This window comes from Myodes glareolus, chromosome 26 (assembly GCF_982192425.1).
Source record: "Myodes glareolus chromosome 26, mMyoGla1.1, whole genome shotgun sequence".
NCBI lineage: Eukaryota > Metazoa > Chordata > Mammalia > Rodentia > Cricetidae > Myodes > Myodes glareolus.
This window is the reverse complement of record NC_142051.1, coordinates 40,399,356-40,419,081: the sequence shown is the minus strand read 5'-3', so window position 1 is coordinate 40,419,081 and position 19,726 is coordinate 40,399,356. Positions and strand designations below refer to the sequence as shown.

Genomic DNA, 19,726 nt, shown 5'->3' with positions numbered 1-19,726 from the left:
CCCTTCACGGTGAGTTCTCAGAGCATTTCATGCTGACCTAGATGATACCATTTAACACTCGAAAGTGGTAAGGAGACAATGCATGCAAAGACTCAGGGCAGAAGCTGATCAGTAACAGAAATCGACAAGCTGAGGCTGAAGCCCCGAGTTAAAGGCGTCTGTATCAACAAGACCTTAAAGGGCTAGCAGAAGCATAAGGGCCTGATGTGCCAAAAAAGGGGGAAACCATCACTTCTTAGAAGAACACCAGTTAGGAATGTGGTTAGGACAGGAAAACGTGTAGTTTAGCATCTTTCCTTTTAAAGAGGACGAAATTAGACCCCAAGAAGCAGATTTCATCAAAATCACTTTGAAATCAGAGCTGGAAACAAAAATTAGTCCCACCTGCAGTGTACACAACAAAAGATGAGTTTCCAAATCAAGACAAGCCAGCTGTTTAACCCTGCAACACCCAACTGAACTCGCAGCCAGGAAGGAAATGTCCCATCTAGTATGGCACGTCTCCAGCACGCTAACAGCTATTGAGGACTTTAAAGTGAATTAAAAATGTATATGCTATGTGTGATTTCTTTACTGGACAACACAGGTCTAAATCGCTGCACGTCCATTAAAAATGTTGTGAAAAACGATTTACTTGTATTACTAAAGCGGTTTAAGGGCTGCTAATACCACATCCTCTTACCTCATCATAGCTTGCGGTTCTATCAATCCGGTGAATGATATCAATGTTCACATTCCCCAATCTTTCAGCAAACGTAAGAAACTGCAAAGAAAAGAAGCATATTGAGGACACATTCACACTTAATGCTTATCCTATCTTGATATCGATTGGAGCACCCTATACCATAATCATATCAGACTCCAAAGGCAGAATGTTCAGAGCTTCAGTAAGCCTTCTAGGAACAGTCACCACAAATAACAGTAACCTCAGCTTGTCATTTCAGACTTGTGGCACCTGTTGATCATTAAATGTGTAACTGTTTCTTCTTTTAAAAGAACAGCTATCACTGATGAAGCACAAAAGGTAAATGTAAGAACTCTAAACAGACGCACAAATGCACTGGTACTACTTGACGATAATCAAGACTTAAGTATCCCAGGCTGACCTAGAACTGGCTATGTTGCCAAGGGTGACCTTTAAATTTAACTTCAGATCCTCCTGCCTCTACATCCCCAGTTCTGGGGTAACAGACACTGGCCACCACACCTGGGGCTTCCAGCACGCCAGTCAAGCGCTCTCTACCAATTGATTTACCTCCTAAGCTCTGGTTTTTAAATACCATTTCCACACAGTATGAGAAAGCTGGATGCACGCTGGCAAGTAGACCTGCTGAGTCTTTCAGATTTCACACCACACCAAAAGCACAGGGATCTCACTAAGTAATGGCAACAAGTTTTTTGCTTTTTTTTTTCTTAATACAGTTGCGAAAGGATCTGGGCAGACACTACAAAGGGCCCCACAGCAGCTAGCTGGAAATCACTCACCACTTGCCCGCCCGCCCCACGGTTCAGTCTTTAACGTTAAAAGGCGAGACGCATTTGCAGAAAATCTCTCGGGGCAACAGATTTGACCCTGAACCCAAGGCAGTTCCCCAGAAGACCGGAGTTCATCGTCTAAAGGCGACCTCTGCAACTCAAACCTCCTAACTCCCCCCGGAACTCGTGTTTACTATAGTCGCAGGGTTTCTCACTTTGGCCGGAGCCCGGGACGAGGGGTCGCAGCTTTGCCCCGACTCTGCAGGCTCAGAAGTCAGGCTATCAGTGGGAGGCAGGCAGAGGCTGGGGGACCTGCGGCTCCCGACCCGGCTCGGGTCCCGGCCCGGCTCCCGCGCTCACCCGGTAGGTGTTCTCCGTCTTGTGGGAAAGCGGCTTGGTCTTCATGGCTGCCGACGGGCACGGACCCTCCGAAGGCCTTAGGGAGACAGGAAAAGATTCTAGAGCAGCACGGAGTTGAAAGCGCTTCACACACGCTACTCTGAGAGGCTGAGTTGCCTGCTCTTTCTCACGTGCAGTTCATTCCGCTGGGCGCCGCCATATTGGGGAACGGAGCAGTGCCGGTCACGTGGGCGGAAGAGGCGGGCCGAGCATGCGCGCTCTGCCTGGCAGCCTGTCCGGCGGTCTGTGGGTGCGCAAGTTTTCTTTGAGAAGTTGACCAACGCAAAACGAGCTCAGTGGTATTTTTGTGGGCCTTCTTGTTTTGCTTTGTTTGGGGCATTTTTCATGTCTTATCAGTCATTTGCCTGTTGGTTTTGGTTTTCGTTTTGACGGATTTTTTTTCTTGCCTTTTTTTTTTGGGAGTCGCACATACGGAGGATGAGAAGAGTTGGGAGAGGGAAAAACATGATCAAACTATATTGTATGAAAAAACTTAATAAAAAAGAAAAAGATGTTTTTATTATAAAAGAAGACAAAGCAGTCGTTATCAGCTAACCTTCTCATCGCTGTATATCTGGTACTATGAAAAGCCCTTTCCACCCATACAGTAATGCTGGTTATACTTCAAAATGGGAGGTGTGTGTGTTTTTAAGCCCCCTTGACATGCAAGCTTGTAAGTGACAATCTTTCACACTCAAATTCTGAGGTTCCGGTTTTTGTTTGTTGATATTGGGAGTCCAAATTAAGGTTTCGTGCGTGCCAAAAAACAACTCTACCACTGAGCTATTAGAGCCGACAGCTAATTATGATTGTATTAACTCGAATAAAGAAAGGGAATTGAATGGAAATTCTTTTGTTTCAGTCGCAACTTTTGTCCTGTATTTTTTGTAGCATTTTAATGTCCATGTGTAAGCGTGTTGTTAAGCACGATTGCTCAATTATATAGAATGTGTATATATGTTCAGTTCTTAAATATTTAATAACTTTTTCCCATTTAATGATCATCTGATCAAATATTTCCTGAGAGTCTACTAAGAAATATTTAAAGTGCTTGTATTATAGAACATCAAGACAAGCTTTGAGCAGACAGTCAGATGCATTGCTTCATAGATTTGGGTATCTACAAGGTGATCTGGGCTTGTGTTTGCAGGAAATTTGAGAGAAGAAAACAGTGAAACTTGACACACCTTTGAATATTTCTATTCATCAAATACTATATTTGTGAACAAATTCTGCCTAGGAGGACTTATTTTGTAGAGACCCAACAGGTATTTAACCTCAGTGACCAGCTCTTTGTGTTTAGAAGCATGTCTGCCACAAGATACACAATCACAGAGTTAGAGACATTTGTACAAACACTGCATGTAAAACATTAAGGCAGGAACGTAACAAAAAGAAAACGAGCCATTAAGCAGGTGGAGAAACATCCAAGTGCAGAGTCCCTGAGATAGGATTGAGTTCCAGCCTGGAATAATAGCCAGAAGCCCCTTGCACATAGACTACAGTAAGTAGAGAGGAAATCAGAATTCTTTTTTTTTTCAAGATAGGGTTTCTCTGTAGAGTTTGGAGCCTGTCCTGGAACTAGCTCTTGTAGCCCAGGCTGGCCTCGAACTCACAGAGATTCACCTGCCTCTGCCTCCCGAGTGCTGGGATTAAAGGCATGCGCCACCACCGCTTGGTGGAAATCAGAGTTGTATAGACACATTTTTATCATTTTACAGGCTGTGGAAGCACAGATTAAGAGAATGACTCATCCAAGATGATACAGGAAATTAACAGGAGAATTGGGAACTATATCCAAGTGCCTTCACCCCTTTTTAGTACCTTTCCCACTGTAATCAACTTTAATCTACTAGATTACTGGGTATTTCAAATCATGAAACAATTCCTGTGACTTCTGAACTAGGCTTGATTGGCCAATCCATCGTCATTTCATGGAGTCGTTTTCTTTCCTCCTGATATTTTTTTGTTAGTTTTTCAAGACAGGGTTTCTCTGTATAGCCCTGGCTGTCCTGGAACTCATTCTGTAGACCAAGCTGGTCTCGAACTTTAATCTTGAGTGCTGGAATTAAAGGTGTGCACCACCATCCAGCCTCTTTCCCCAATGATTTTTTGCATTAAAGGGTAAGGTGTAAAACTGCCCTGATTATACACAAATAATTCAAAGGGAAATGATATTAATAGGACTCCTTGTTTATGAAAGACTTTGAGCTTCTCTAAAAATTCACATCCATTACCTCCTCTGGTCTTTATGACAGCTCTGTGAAGTAAGCAGAAAGATAGAATTGCCATCATATGGTACAGAGATAAATGAAATAGTTCTAGAGAAAATAAGCAATTCTGCCAAGGTCACATGCTTTTGCTTGCCAGTGCCAGAGTTTCTTACTCTGGCTTCAAAGGCCCTGGCACCATACTCATCTTTGTAGGTGGTAAATAGTTGGCACTGTATAGCTCTTACTATGCTCAGCCCCTGTTCCAAGTGTTTGGCATATAATGACTCATTTACTCTTCCTGTGAGGTAGTTGTATTATCTTCATTTGCCAGTGGGAAAACTAAGAGACAGGGAGACTGAGTAACTTGGCAAAGACTGGCTAATCCCATAAGACAGTCAGAGCCAGGACCCAACATTTTCCAGCAATGTTCAGATTCTGCTCTTAGCCCGTGCGTGCACTGTGCTACCTCTCCAATCAAGAGGGATTTGAAACAGTTGTGGGACTGAAGCAATTCAAGGGCGCCACAATTCAAGATCCTCTGAGATCAACTCCAGAGATCCTCTTGCTCCTGAGATTGTTGCATGCCCTTCCTTTGAAGTCTATAGCCACTTGGTCTTATTATCCACTTAGTGCGGTAGAGAGATGTAATTAAATTTTGGTCCTTAAACCATTCATTTGGGTGGGGTAGGAAAAAAAAACAATGCTGAGCAATCCTCATTTTACTGGTTAGCACAAATGTGTTAAGGATATGGAGTAGACACCACACGGGTACACACGGCAGTGTCATGGTACATTATTCATTCATTCATTCACTTACTAAAGTTGAAACACATTTTACAAGTATCGATATACGTTCTAAAATAATGGTCAAAGAATCATAGGAAATAGATGAGTTGGATGTAGCTTAGTGGTAGAGCTTTTGCTTCAAATATATAAGACCTTGGGTTCAATACTCAGCTGGGCAGAAAAATAAACCAAAGCAGAAAGTGTACTGTAAATCCATGAAGCAGTAACATAGACCTTTGTTATTATCATGGATTGCTGTATGCTGTACACAGTCATGTGCTGTATGCTATGTACTTCTTTCTATACAGCAGGAAGTGTGGTAGGCTGGTTTATACCAACATCACCGTAAACACACAAGTGATGCCTCATACTACAACGTTACAACAGTCTCAGTGTCGATATGGCATGGGAAGTTTTCAGCTCCACTGTAATCTCACAAGATCACCATCATAACCACAGTCACTGTGGAAGGAAACACTGCTACGTGGTCTGTGAATGTATTTTGAAGACCTAGAACATTTTCTGATATACAGTAAGCATCTCATCAAAGGTTTCCTATTTTTGGTGCAGTATTGTAGCCTCAGGTTAAAGGTTAATTCTTTTTTTAAAAAAATATTTTTATGGTTTATTTAACTTTATTTTATGTGCACTGGTGTGAAAGTGTCAGATCCCCTGCAACTGGATCTTCAGACAGTTGTGAGCTGCCATGTGGGTGCTGGGAATTGAACCAGGGACCTCTGGAAGAGCAGTCAGTACCCTTAACCACTGAGCCATCTCTCCAGCCCCAAGGTTAATTCTTTAGGTGAAGCTTTCCCTTCTGCTATGCTTCCCACCAGAGTTCACTGTACTGAAATTATTTATTTACTAGCTGACCCATCCTCATCATATTTCTTGCTTCCTGAGGGAAATGTTTGCGTTTTCCCTTGCATCCCCTTTTCAATTCTCTGCCATCTTCATACACATATGTAAAGAATTTTAATTATTTTCATGCACCCCCACTATCCTCTCTTATCGTCCCCCTCCCATTGTGTTTAGTCTCTTAAAATATTTTATGTACCTCGTGTGACTGCTGGCACATTGTAGGTTAGCGCTAGTAGTTGGTGGGGGAAAGAGAGACGTGCGGACGGAGGCAGGAAGGAATGTGAATGGAGGAAAGAAGATGGAATGGGAAGGAAAGGAGGGAGGGAGAAGGGAGAAGGAAGGAAGGAAGGAAGGAAGGAAGGAAGGAAGGAAGGAAGGAAGGAAGGAAAGACACCTTGAGGTTGAGGTCTTCTCATGGAACATTCTGAAAGAGCAACCTGGTGAACTGAATAGCAGCTCAAACAGTCACCCTTTTCCAGGTCCTGGAAGGTCACTTCACACACAAAATCAGTACAGGAATGGAGGCACCATACCTCTGGTGCCCTGTGTCAGACACCTCTGCAGTCTACTGACTCCAGCTAGTGATGCAGACCCTCGTGGCAGGAGGAATGGATCTAGTCCCTTGCCTCTGCTGTGCTGTATCTGTGTCTTCAGGTTGCTCTTAGGCCAATTCTTTGGGAACCTGCTGAAATGTGTTTTGTCTCTTACATAAGCAGACACGCAAGCACTAGGGAGTTGATGTTTTGTTAACTTAATGAGCAGAGAGAAGAGGAGAGGAGAAAAGTAAGGAGAGGGTGGGGGAAGAGAGAAAGAGTGAACTCTCTAAGGAATAATTCCAATTTATTTGAGGATAAGCAGGAAGCACTACAGAGACATGCTTTCAAAGATTAAACCGTATGTGTTCAAAGAAGTAGAGACCAGGGGACAATTTAAGGACTAATTGAGGACGATTTCCAAAGTTGTTTCAAATCAATTATACTTGACTACAGTATAAACAAGTAGGGCAGCATCTCTTCAAAGCTAGTCAGGCAGTTGATGGGCAGACATTATTGTACAAGTGCTTTAATTAGGGTTTTTATTGCTGTGAAGAGACACCATGTCCACAGAAGCTTAGGAAAAAGATTTAATTGGGGTGGCTTACATTTTTCAGAGGTTTACTTCATTATCATCATAGTGTGACGTGGTGGTATACAGGCAGACATGGTGTTAGAGAAACAACCAAGCCCTACATTTTGACCCTCAGGCAACAGAAAGTGGTCTGAGACACTGGGTGTAGCTTGAGCATATATGACCTAAGGCCCGCCTCCACAGTGACACAACTTCCTCCAACAAGACCCCATGTATTCCAGCAAAGTCACACCTCCTCCTAGTGCTGCTCCTTATGAGTTTATGGGGGTCAACTACATTCAAACTACCACAGCAAATATTTTCTGAATAAAGTCGTGGTAATCTCTGTACAGGCTGTGCTTGCAATGGTCTGTTGCAATGGTTCCTTTGTCAGGCATGTGTACACCAGCTTCCTTCTGTCACATCCTCATGGCTCTGTTAATTTGTTGTTAAGTTTGACAAAAGCGACTCCTGTCAATTCTGACAATGTTCAGTGTCATTTTTGTTTTCCACCTCAAGAATTCAGATTAATATCATTTTTTAAATTATTTTTTCCTTAGGTTTCCTTTTTTCCCCTTAAAGTTTTCGTTATGTATGTTTATTGTACATGGCTCTATGTTACATAAGCATATGTTTTCTTGTATAGTCACTTTGGAAATCAATATGGCAGTTTCTCAGAAAATTGGGAATCAATCTGCCTCAAGACCCAGCTATAGCAATCTTGGGCATATTCCCAAAAGATGTGCAAGCATACCACAAGGACACTTGCTCAAGTGTGTTCATAGCATCATTATTCATTAACAGCCAGAACCTGAAAACAATTTAGATGGCCATCTACCAAAGAATGGATAAAGAAAATGTGGTACATTTACACAATGGAGTATTACACACACACACACACACACACACACACACACACACACACACACATATATATATATATATATATATAACCAATGACATCATAAAATTTGCAGGCAAATAGACGGAACTAGAAAAACTCATTCTTCTTCTTCTTTTTTGAGACAGGGTTTTTCTGTAGCTTTGGAGTCCATCCTGGAACTAGCTCTTGTAGACCAGGTTGGTCTCAAACTTACAGAGATCGGCCTGCCTCTGCCTCCCGAGTGCTGGGATTAAACTCGTGCACCCAGCTGAAAAAAATCATTCTAAGTGAGGTGACCCAGACCCAGAAAGACAAATTTGGTATGTACTCACTCATAGGCAGATATTAGGAGAAAAGCAAAGGATAACCAACCTACAATCCACAGTCCCAGAGTGGCTAGATAACAAGAAGGGCCCACAGAGGGATAGGGGAGACACATGGATTTCCCTAGTGAGGGGAAATAGAAGAGATCTCCTGGTTAAACTGGAGTGGGGGTGGGGTGGGATGGCAGATGGAAATATGAGGGATCAGGTTGGGCGTGCTGGGTGCAAGAGGCAGGTTGGGGGCAGGACGGGGGGAAATAATGAAAGAGATCCTTAATGGGAGGGTATTTCAGGGGTTATGGAGAAACCTGGTGCCAGGGAAACTTCAAGGGATCTACAAAAATGACTCCAGCTAAGGCTCCTAGCAGTAGTGGAGAGGGTGCCTGAACTGGCCATCTACAGTGATCAGATTGGTGACAACCCTAATTGTCATCAGAGAGCTTTTATCTAGTAACTGATGGAAGCAGGAACAGAGATCTACAGCCAAGCACTGGGTCAAGCTCCAGAAGCCCTGCTGAAGAGAGGGAGGAGGAACTCTGTCTGAATGGGGGGGATCAAGGTAATGATGGGAAAATCCAGAGACAGCTGACCTGAGCTCATGGGAGCTCATAGACTCTGGATTTAGGGAGCCCACGTGGGACCAATTTAGGCCTTCTGCATGTTTGAGACAGTTGTGTAGCTTGGTCTCACTGTGAAGCAGTAAGATCATGACCTGTCTCTGGCATGCTTAGCTGGCCGTAGGGAACGTGTTTCCCATGCTGGATTACTTCACCCGGCCTGGCCTTGCTTTGTTCACGCCCATGGGAGGCCTGCCCCTTTGTGAATGGAGGCCACAGAGTAGTGGATGAGGAGGTAGGTGGATGGGAATGGGGCAGGGGCATGGGAATGGGAGGAGAGGAGGGAGGGGAAACTAGTCAGTATATAAAATAAATGAAAAAATTAACTGATAAAAAATTATGTTTGCATATATAGAATGTACATTGAACATACTCCCCACACCCTCATCCTTTTTTCACTCTCTCCCATCCATGCTGCCCCCTTGTTTTCCTAGACAGTTTTGTATATACACACACACATATATATATGCATACATACATGATTTTCTATACCCATTAAAAGTCTAGGAACCCAAAATGAGAGAAAATGAAATATTTGACTTTTATGGAAAATGACTAATTTGTTTAATATTATTCCTAGTTGCACTCATTTTCCTGTAAACAACATTATTCTTCTTTATTGATGAAAAAACATACCACTTTTTAGACAGGGACTCACTATGTACCCCTGGCTGGACTGGAACTCCCTACATAGACCCCATTGGTCTTGAACTTACCGAGATCTCCCGCCTCTGCTCCTGAGGGCAGGGATTATGGGTGTGTACCGTCACCCAGTATTACCCAGTCTTTCTCTCTCCCCATTTCTGACTTAGCAACTGTGAGTTGTTTCGCATTCAGCACTGATGTGTAAGTACCTCTGGGATATGATGACTTGGAGTTCTTTGGATAAATATGCAGAAGTGGTATAGTTGGGTAGCATGGTAGATCTACTTGAACTTTATATGGATTATCCACAGTGATTGCCATAGTGGTCTGACGGGTTTGCATTCCACCACCAGTTTATATGGGTTCTTTTAAACCACATTCTCGTCAACATTTGGTTTTTCTTTGTGTTTCTTCTTATTATTATTATTAATTATTTTAGTTTTTAGCTTTTTGAGGCATAATCTCACTATGTAGTCCTGGGTGTCTTGGAACTTGCTCTGTAGACCAGGCTGGCCTCAAACTTATAGAGATCCACCTGCCTCTTCCCTCCTTGTTTGTTTTCTTACTGACTGCCATTCTGAATTCAGTGAGATGGAATCTCAATGTGGTCTTTACTTTTCTCTGATGGCCAGTGAAGGTAAACATTGTTCCTGGGTTTATTGTGTATTTGTACCTTGTCTTCTGAGAAGGCTTTGTTCATTCCATTAGCCCATTTATTGATTGAGTTGTTTGATTGTTTGCTTTCTTTCTGTGAGTTCTTGAAATACCTTAGCTATGAATCCTCAGTGAACAGCTAGCAAAGATTTCCTCTCATTCTCAGTGTCTTTAAGAGGATCATTAAAGTCTGTCTTATCCCCTTATCAACAGAAGCTTTCTTCACCTTTTCTTGGGATCAGAAAGATGCAGATTCCTACCCAAGTTTTGGCAGGACTCCGTACCCACAAAACTCTGCCCAAGTTTTGGCAGGACTTGTACCCACAAGCTCTGAAGATTCCAACAGGGTCTGGCTTCTGCCAGGAACTTATAGAACCACCTCAATGTGTTTGTACTGCTGTTTGGAGGGAATCTATCCTTCAGGTAGTCAGGAGTTTGCCTACTTGGGGGTTTTGAGAAGCTTCTTGAAGGATCCCAGAAGCCTGATTAGAATCTTTGCTCTATGAATGGACAAGTCCCTGGTCTTGCAGACACAAAATTGACAAAACCACACTTCAGAGTGTTCATGGCTGACCCATAGAGTTTGGAGAGATTTCCCCCTAAGGTCACCTTACCTGGGCTTGTCCCTCACAGGAGAACTTTGCATATGTTGTATTTGTAATCCAACCCCAGCTCATCTTGGGTTAGCTCCTGCTTCTGAGAATGAATCATCTAACGTATGTCAAAGCCTGTCATCCGGGGCCTGGCCCGGAGTGAGGACTTCATAAATAGCTCCTGTTGTTAGAATGGACACCCTCCCTCCATTACTGCATCTCCCACGAATCTGTGCTCCACTCCCGAAGTCCTTGCGTGTCCATAGCTGCTCAGATTCCTTCTCCTCTTTAATGCTGGCTCCTTGCCAACCACTCACCAGTTGTCACTCAGCCAAACTTACTCTGTAAGGTGCGGTATGTAAGTCCTCCCCGCGTCCCTTCACAATGGGAAAGCAACCTCTGGTAACTGTGTTCTTCCCAGAAGTAATGTGACCACAAGGAGACATTGCAAACAAATCACCTAAAGCTCCTTGGAGTAATGGTGAATCAAAGTCCTATTAATACTTAACTAAACATCCAAGAGAACACGAAAACAAAGGGCAATTGAGGCAAAGCCTTAATGTTTTACAGGTTATTGTTATAATAAGAAGCCAGTTGTCAGCCAGGTATGAGGTGGAGACTCTTCTCTTCGGGGAGAGTTGTATCTCAGAAAGGGCTTCTCAGTCTCGTTCACAAAGAGCCTTTATCACAGGCAGCAAGGGCACCCATGTTTATTTTTTAAATGACAACATACCAGACTTTTGCATTAGAATTGCTCAGAACTGGATCTTTTGCCTTGGCTTGGGATGAGGAAAAGGGAAGAGTGTCTGACGAGACACTCCTTCCCTGACCCATTAAGGAAGGAACTTGACTTAGATGCACTTAGATGTAGCCATTGTTGGGGTGTCATGAGTGACGAGGATGACCAGACCCAGGGCTCCTAGGCCAGCCTGCTTACATGTGCTGGAGGCTGTCTATTCAGGCGGGAGAAGTGTGACCACTGGACTCGGGCAAACCTGGTTTTGTCTCGCCTCTGCTCTGTACTGGACACGCGGTTTAGACGATTTGTGTGATCTTCTTGAGTCTCAAATTTTCACTCGTGTAACATGGAAACAACGCTGTCCTCTTTGGGGAGCCATCACAAGGAGTAAACGAAAGGACAAAGTGTCTGGAATACAACCAGGGGTGAGTGTTCTCACTCTCTTCTTGAGCAATTATGGTCTCAGAATGACAGAGTTTCTCTCCGTGTGTATGTGTGTTTGTGTATGTCCATGTTTGTGTGTGCACACCTGCGCAAGCCAGTGTGAGGAGACCAGAGGTAGGCGTCAGCTGTCTCCCTCTATCATTCTTCACCTCACCTCCCCTTATTTTTTTTAATTTTTTTGAGACAGAGTCACTCTCTCTCTGAACCCGAAGGTCACCGATTTGGTGAGGCTAGCCAGCCAGTGAGCTTTAAGCACCTGCCAGTCTCTACCTGTGTCAGCTTCCCTCCAGCACCAGGGCTACAGGTGTCCCTTTTCACACCTGGCTTTGCCCCTGAGTTCCTGGGGATTCGAACTGTGGGTTGTTGGCTTGCATAGCAGCCACTTTACCAATTGAACCAGCGCCCAGCTGTAGGTTGCCTGACCCTTGCATTGCTTTAGTGGTTGAAGCGTTTCCATCATATTCGAAATATTTTTGTGGCATAAAGATTAGAATATTTAGATAGGCAAAGAGAAAATTAAAAATTTCACAAAATTCTAATATTGACCCCTTGAGCAGAACATTCCAGATCTTTCTTGTGATTATACGTACAGATATATTATTTTGAAAAAATATCATTGTGTGATATATATTAAATATTTTATAGCCTGGTCTTTAAACTTTTCCACATATTTTTATTGTGAGAAAGTGTGGTTGTTTGAATGAGATTGGCACACATAGGCTTATAGATTTGAATGCTTGGTGATCAGGAGTGTCATTATTTGAAAGGATTAGGAGATATGGCTTTGTTAGAGGAAATGTGTGCCCCTGGAAGTGGGCTTTCAAATGCCCAAGCCAGGCCTAGTCTCTTCCTCTCTCTCTTCCTCTCTCTCTCCCTCTCTCTCTCTCTCTCTCTCTCTCTCTCTCTCTCTCTCTCTCTCTCTCTCTGTCTCTCCTTGCTGCCTGTGGATCAGGATGTAGAACTCTCAGTTACTTCTTTTGTACCACGCTTGCCTGCATGCAGCCATCACCCTGCCATGACGACAATGGACTAAACCTCTGAACTGTAAGCCAGCCCCAGTTAAATGCTTTCTTTTATAAGAGTTGCCGAGGTCATGGTGTCTCTTCACAGCAATAGAACAGTGACTAAGACAGAAACTCAGAAAATCTCTTTTGTGACAAGGCCAGTTGTTTCTTGTTTAAGGAATCAGTTCACAGTAGTGCACGGTGGCAATTGTCTATTATTTAAGTGAGTTGCATCTCAAATTATGGTGTCCTCTCCTAGAGAAAGGCCACATAGCTTCCATAAGGGACAGAAGCAGCAACGTCTTCAAATCCTCTTCTTGAAGCAAAATTGTTTCCATTGAGGTTTTATAAAAACAGGGAGAAAACATACCCCTTTGTATTCCAAAAGGCAAAAAAAGATTTGTCACTAGGTATGGCTATGGGTCCTGACTCCTACTCTAGAGAAAAGAAGAGGCCAAAGGCCTCCACCCACTGACACCCATTCTCCAGAAACAAACAGAAATAGAGCGATCTTTCAGGAACTTAAGCGGGGAGCCAGGCTAGCCTTACAGTGGCGTGCCTCTCCTGAGTGAGAATGGGACCGGGCTGGTCATGTCGGTGTGCTGCTTAGTAAGGAATGGGATGGGGAGCCAAGGAGGAAGACTGTCGTTTGAGCTGTGTGCTATGTCTTCTGTCCTTACCATCCTTGTCACTCAAATAAGAAAGGAACCTCCTACCCAGATCTTCCTGATAGAGCAGAATTTCACCCGTCTTTTCATTCCAGTTCATATAATTCTAGTACAACCCAGCTACACAGAATCTTCCTCTGCTTCCCAGGCAGAACTGGAGCTAAACGAGCGATCCACCTACTTATAGGAGGCTCATATTCTCATTATCAGCAAATACACATTTCACTTCTATGTGTGTTCTAGATACTATTGAGTGAACAGGTGCTGTGATAAATGAGACAGGCATATTTTGTCTTCCTGTAAACATATAACTTATTAACTGAGACAAATCATCATTAAGGTACATAAATTTATTATTGGTGACTCTGGCAGTTTGAATTAAAAGTGGCCCCCATGGGCCCATAGGGAGTGGCACTGTTAGGAGGTAAGGTCCTGTTGGAGTAGATGTGGCCTTGTTGGAAGAAGCGTGTCATTGTGGAGGTGAGCTTTGAGTTCTCAGTTGCACACTGAGGCATTCGTTTCTGCTGCTTGTAGTTCAAGATGTAGAACTCTCAGCTCCTTCTCCAGCACCCTGTCTGCCGTCATGTTTCCCACCATGGTGATAATGGACTGAACCTCTGAAACTGTAAGCCAGCCCCAATTAAATGTTTTCCTTTTTAAGAGTTGCCGTGGTCACAGCAATAGAAACCCCCACTAAACAGTGTCCTGAAACTTTTCCCTCAGAAGAAACATGATGGAAGCCACAGCCTAAACAGGGAGAGTCTTTCTGTAAGGTCAATTCACGTAAACACTGAACGGGGAAGAAAATCTCACTGTGTTAATTTTAGCTCTCAAATGAGGAATGGCCTCCGTCGGATTGGCCTGTAGGTAAGTATGTGGGGGCATTTTTCTTCTGCCTGTCCGTCTCTCTGTGTGCCTGTCTGTCTGTCTCTATGTCTCCGTCTCTCTATTTTTTCTCTTTTTTCTCTTTTTTTTTTCCTTTGAGACATGGTCTCCTTATGTTGCCCTGGCTGGCCTGAAACTTGATATGTAGACAAGACTGGCTTTGAACTTGTTAAGGTCTATCTGCCTCTGCCTCCCAGAGGGCTGGAGTTAAAAGCTGGCTTCTAGGAAATTTTCTTGATTACTGATTAATGTGGTAAGGCTGACTGTGGGTGGTACTTCCCCAGGGAAGACGATCCTGGGTTGCATAAGAAAACAGGCTATGGAAGCCCTAGAAAGTAAGCCTGGAAGCCATAGCTCGGCTTGAGTTCCTGCCTTGACTTCTCTCAATGATGAACATGTAAGCCAAACTCTCAATGATGGACATGTAAGCCAAACTCTCAATGATGGACATGTAAGCCAAATAAACCCTTTCTCCCCCAGATTGATTTTGGTCATGGTGTTTATCATAGCAACAGGAAAACAAGCTAAGGCACCAGTTTAAAAGTCCAGTACTGTATAGAGAAAATCCTAATTTTTTCATTTTGTTTTTTTAGACAGGGTCTCACTGTGTAGCTCTGGCTGCCCTGGACCTCACTAAGCAGACCTCAAACTTACAGAGCTCTGTCTGTCTCTACCTTCTGAGTTCTGGGATCAAAGGCATGGATGGGGTCACCATGCCTGATCTAAATCCTAAATTTCTATTTATTTGTTTGTTTATTTATTTGATTGTTGTATGCATGTGAGTGTTTTGCCTAGATGTGTGTATGTTACCACCCTCATGCCTGGTGACTGAGGTGGCCCGAAGATGGTTGTCAGATTTCCTGCAGTTGTAGTCTGAGATGGTTGTGAGTCACTATGTGGGTGCTGGGAATCAAACCTGGGTCCCCAGCAAGAGTGATGAGTGCTCTCCACCACTGAGCCAACTCTCCAGGCCCCTCAAAGCCTAAATTCTTAATCAGATTTAAAGGTGATGCCCAGACATTTCTTATTTGCGCATCAACTCCCACGTGAGTACACACCCAGTCACACAGGGGTGAGAGCCGGCTCTCTTTTGCCTCCTAAAGACACACCAAAGGAATGGTTTGAGAATGGTGGCTCTTGAATTCACAACTCCTTCATGAACTCAAGTTCTTCTGCATGCAAGGCATGCTTTATTGACTGAGTTACCTCCTCAGCTCATCCAATACTCATTTTCAAATTTTTGTTTTGTTTTGTGTGTGTGTGTGCAGCATACATACAATGTGTATGTGTGTGTGTGTGTGTGAACATGTGATACATGTGTGTACTCAAAGATGAGATACTCTAGTGTAATTAATAAAAGCCCAGAGGCCAATATTGGGGTTCAACCTGAAGATCAGAAAAACAAAACAGCCAATCACTGGCTCTTACCCCTACCTCAGTCTGAAATGACGATCCTGCCTCCAGGAATCTCAGAATGAGATTGTGTGAGAGCTGCCTCCTCTTGTTTTATATTCCTCTCTAAGGCTGGGATTAAAGGCGTGTACCACCACCGCCCGGTTTCTATGGCAAACTAGTGTGGCTACTGGGATTAAAGGTGTGTGTTACCATTGCCTGGTCTGTAAGACTAACCTGGATGGCTGTTTTACTCTCTGATCTTCAGGCAAGATTTATTTATTAAAATACAAGTGAAATATCACTACAGGATACCATACCGTTCTGACCTTTGTATGGGTCCTGGGGATCAGAACTCCGGTCCCCACACTTGTGTGGCAACTGCCTTACTCATTTAGCCATCTCTTTAACCCCTCAGCTATCTTTTTATAAATATGATATTTCTTTATTGTTGCTGTTGTTTCTAGACAGGGTTTCCCTAAATAGACCTGATTGTCCTGGAACTCACTATTTAGGCCAGGCTGGCCTCGAACTCACAGAGATCTGCCTGCCTCTGCATTCTGAGTGCTGGGATTAAAGGCGTATACCACAATGACTGGCCTAAATATGATATTTTTTGAGTTAAGGAAATGTCCAAGGAGTGTCATTAGTTGCAGGGCAAATTTAAAATAAACGTACAACAACAGCAGCAAGAAAACTAACACCACTGATTTCATGTAGTCCTTATTTAGCTTTAGCAAATTAGAGTTTCACCTACTAATCTTCTCCTCTTGATCCTGAAGTTAATGGACATAGCTCCTTGTGCAGGAAGCTGAGCTCCCTTTGATTAAAGTTCATAATTTTCTGCTTGCTTTGCCTGCATGGGGCCCTAGGTTCAATGCCCAATACTGAAAAAAAAATGATAATATCAGTTACTTAGGATGATATCATAAATTGTCACAGACTAGACGTATTAAGCAACAGAGATGTATTTCTTTATGACCCTAGAGGCTGGAAGTCCAGGACCAGAGTGCCAGCAACTTTGGATCTTTCTGCCATTTTTCTCCCGGTCTTGGGACAGCTGCACCCTTTCCTTGCATCTTTGTTCAGATCTTTCCCCAAAGGCGTGCATTTCCGGTGCGTCTAAATTGTCTTATCCTCTGAGGACCCCAGCCAGGCTGGGCCAGGGCCCACCTGCGCGGCCTTAGTTAACTCAACAGCTTTGCACGCCCAGACTTCAGAACCCGTCATCCTCCGAGGTGCAGGCAGTTGGGGCTGCAACACACGAATTTGAGGAAGAGAAACCACAGCCTGCAACTGAAAGGGAACGAAACAGAGAAATGCTGGTGCGCATTTAGACATGCAGCTCCTGTTTTAAGGGCGGTGACGTAGCAATGGTGGTGACAGACCAAAGGGAATTAGACCCAGTTTCTGCCCTTAAATATCCGGAAGAGTTAGATCGGCATCGTTTTCTCTGACCTGGAATCTCAGCCGTATTCTCACAAGGAAGTTTGGAACTGTTGCCAAGAATAACATGCTCTTTGTTTAGGGCTCTGGGTGTTAAAGATTAAGTTTTTGCATCTCAGGACTTCTAGGGTCAACTGGGATCTCTTAGATTTATGGGTTAAATCTTCTTCTTCCTCCACTTCGTGAGATGAAATCCTAACCCCTAGAACTTCAGCTATCCAGAGCAGGCTCTAATGTAGGACGATGGAGGAGCTGTGATTGGCAACCATCATTGGCATTCCTTGCCTTCAGTTTCTGATTATGTCTTTCCCTGGGATTCTCCTCCGTGTGTTTCTCCCTTGGGTCTCTGTGCCCGTGCCCAAATTTCCCTTCTCTTGCCAGGACCCTAGGCTTTGGATTAGAGTCCTCCCTAAGCAGTGTGACCTCATCTTGGTGCAATTGCTTTTGCAAAGATGCTAAGTACAGACTCCACACTGCTGAAGCAAAATGCCACAGAATCGGTCACAGAATCGGTGGTTTGTTGACTCTTTGTTCTAGAGTCCAGAACTCAAAGATCGTGGCACCAGAAGAAGTGATGCGTGGCTACTTAGATGCCACTGTCTTATGACATCCTTATATTTGCAGAAGGACACTGGGGACAATCCAGTTCCTTCCAGCTTGTTTATAATATTACAATCCCAACCTAGACAGCAAAACTTTCAAAGCCTAATCCCCTCCTAAAAGCCTGACCTCATCATAGGATTGCACTGGGGCTTAAGTCGAATCAACCCTAAAAAGAGTCACAGCCACAGTTAACTAGGGTTTAGGACCTGAATATATCTGCTCCATGGGATACAGGTCGATCCATAACAGCTAATCCATTCAGTATACATTACACAAACTTCCAACTCCTAAATTTAACTAGTCTAGGCCTGTTTCAACCTTTCTACTTCCTGAGTCGACAACCCAACTTTCCAATACTTTATTCATGTGATCCCCCATCTCTGTCTTCATTTCTCCTAAGTTGGAGGTGTATGGCTCACATGTTGTATGAGACTCTTAGGTTTTTATAGGCTAACTTCGGCAATCCAACTTCTACATCTTGTCCAAAGGTCTGGAGGTGCTTTAGATAAAGTAAGTGTTTCTAGTTTGCTACCATGCTATAATACCCACCCTAGGCTTATTTTATTCAGCTGTGCTACCTGATACTCATAGGGATTCTGGTTTACAGTGCTTAGTCTGTACTTAGAAGCAAGGAGGAAGGATAGAGACGGCTAGAAAATCAACCAAAGCAAACGTAAGCATATGGAGAAGATAGGGAAGGACTTGAAATCAGTTAAGATGCTAAATAAAATATGTGGTATCTGTAAGTAATTATAGTTTTATTACCAGGACTACCAAGTGAAGTCAGCAACTGAGAGAGGAATATAGGAAGAGATTGTGGGTGGAGCTGTGTCTTAGTATGTTGAGCTCGATATATCCTTTAAGTGGCTAAGTGGCTGGTGCTCAGGAAAGCGGTGCTGGCTGACGGTGTAAATTTAGAAGCATGAAGTTCATCGTTGAGATACGGAGGTGTTTCCACATGTGTGAACATGGAGGCCAGAGGCCAATGCTGAGTACCTTCTTCACTTATTCTCCACGTTCTTTTTTGATGGGGCGCTCTCTCCGCGAACCCAGATCTCACTCACTTAGCTCTACTGGCTGTCCCTTGAGATCTAGGGTCCTCCGTCCCCATTCTCCAGTTGTGGGGATTACAGACCCATCCAGCTGTTCCAGCTGTTCTTTGTGGGTATCGGGGATCAAATTCAGGCCCTCATGCTTGTTCAGGAAGCATTTTTCCCAACCGATCCCTCTCCCCAGTCCCAGAAACCATGACTTTTCCTAGCAGAGCAGAGAACTGTGGAGAAGGTTACTCGTGGCCATCAGTAAAGGTTGGCATTAAACTGATTTCCCCCATACGATCAAGGATAACTGTTAGCTTCACTTGGCCAAAGACATAATAACAAGTGCTGCCCTCAGAGCCACAGAGTTGGAGAAATGTCAAGAGCAGAGATTAAAACCAATGTCAGGACGAGGGAAATGAAGCCAGGAAAATAGTGAGGGTGGGTTGGTCATTTGTTTTTCCAGCGCTCATTTGTTAGACATCTCTCATACATTAACTACGGGCTTGTGAATGGGCTGAATTGTAAATCAGTTTATGTGGAGTTAAAACCTTATGCAAACACCATAACCTGAGCCTAACAGGATAAGGCTCAGAGTTCAGGGATATATTTCACTTCCCTTAAAGTTACAACGGAGCAGCAAGGGCGAAGTTGGCTTCTCACTAGGTTTAGAAATAAATGTCTTAAGGATTCGAATGAGGGAAAGGGAGGTGACAACTGTAAGAGGTGAAGGGCTTTGTGGGTCTGCTGGGACTTGCTATCATGGGTAATTTGTGCACATGAGTAGGAAGTGGATAAGCAGGATAATAACACTTGACATTATTTTATAAATAATAAAGGTACTAGTCACTCTTCTCATTTCTGTGGTGAAAAGTCAGACAGCTTGAGAGAAGAGGGGTTTCTTTTGGCTCCAGTCCATCATCTTGAGGATGGCATGCTAGGAGGAGCATG

The 19,726-nt window shown here is 43.7% G+C and overlaps 2 protein-coding genes across 2 annotated transcripts in view; one reads left to right on the top strand and one right to left on the bottom strand.

The window, feature by feature from the left end:
• Utp20 (UTP20 small subunit processome component) overlaps nucleotides 1-2,057 on the bottom strand; it is a 76,250-nt gene extending 74,193 nt beyond the window's left edge. The window contains exons 1-2 of the mRNA XM_087901995.1: nucleotides 1,837-2,057; nucleotides 683-763 (exon numbers count right to left, since the gene is read on the bottom strand). Of these exons, the coding sequence (XP_087758121.1) occupies nucleotides 683-763; nucleotides 1,837-1,881 (126 nt within the window). The 5' untranslated portion in view covers nucleotides 1,882-2,057. The remainder of the gene's footprint in view (nucleotides 1-682; nucleotides 764-1,836) is intronic.
• A 9,140-nt stretch (nucleotides 2,058-11,197) lies between these two features.
• Nucleotides 11,198-19,726, top strand: part of Slc5a8 (solute carrier family 5 member 8) — a 74,015-nt gene continuing 65,486 nt past the window's right edge. Inside the window, exon 1 of the mRNA XM_048418689.3 lies at nucleotides 11,198-11,721. Coding sequence (XP_048274646.3) covers nucleotides 11,458-11,721 — 264 coding nt within the window. The 5' untranslated portion in view covers nucleotides 11,198-11,457. The remainder of the gene's footprint in view (nucleotides 11,722-19,726) is intronic.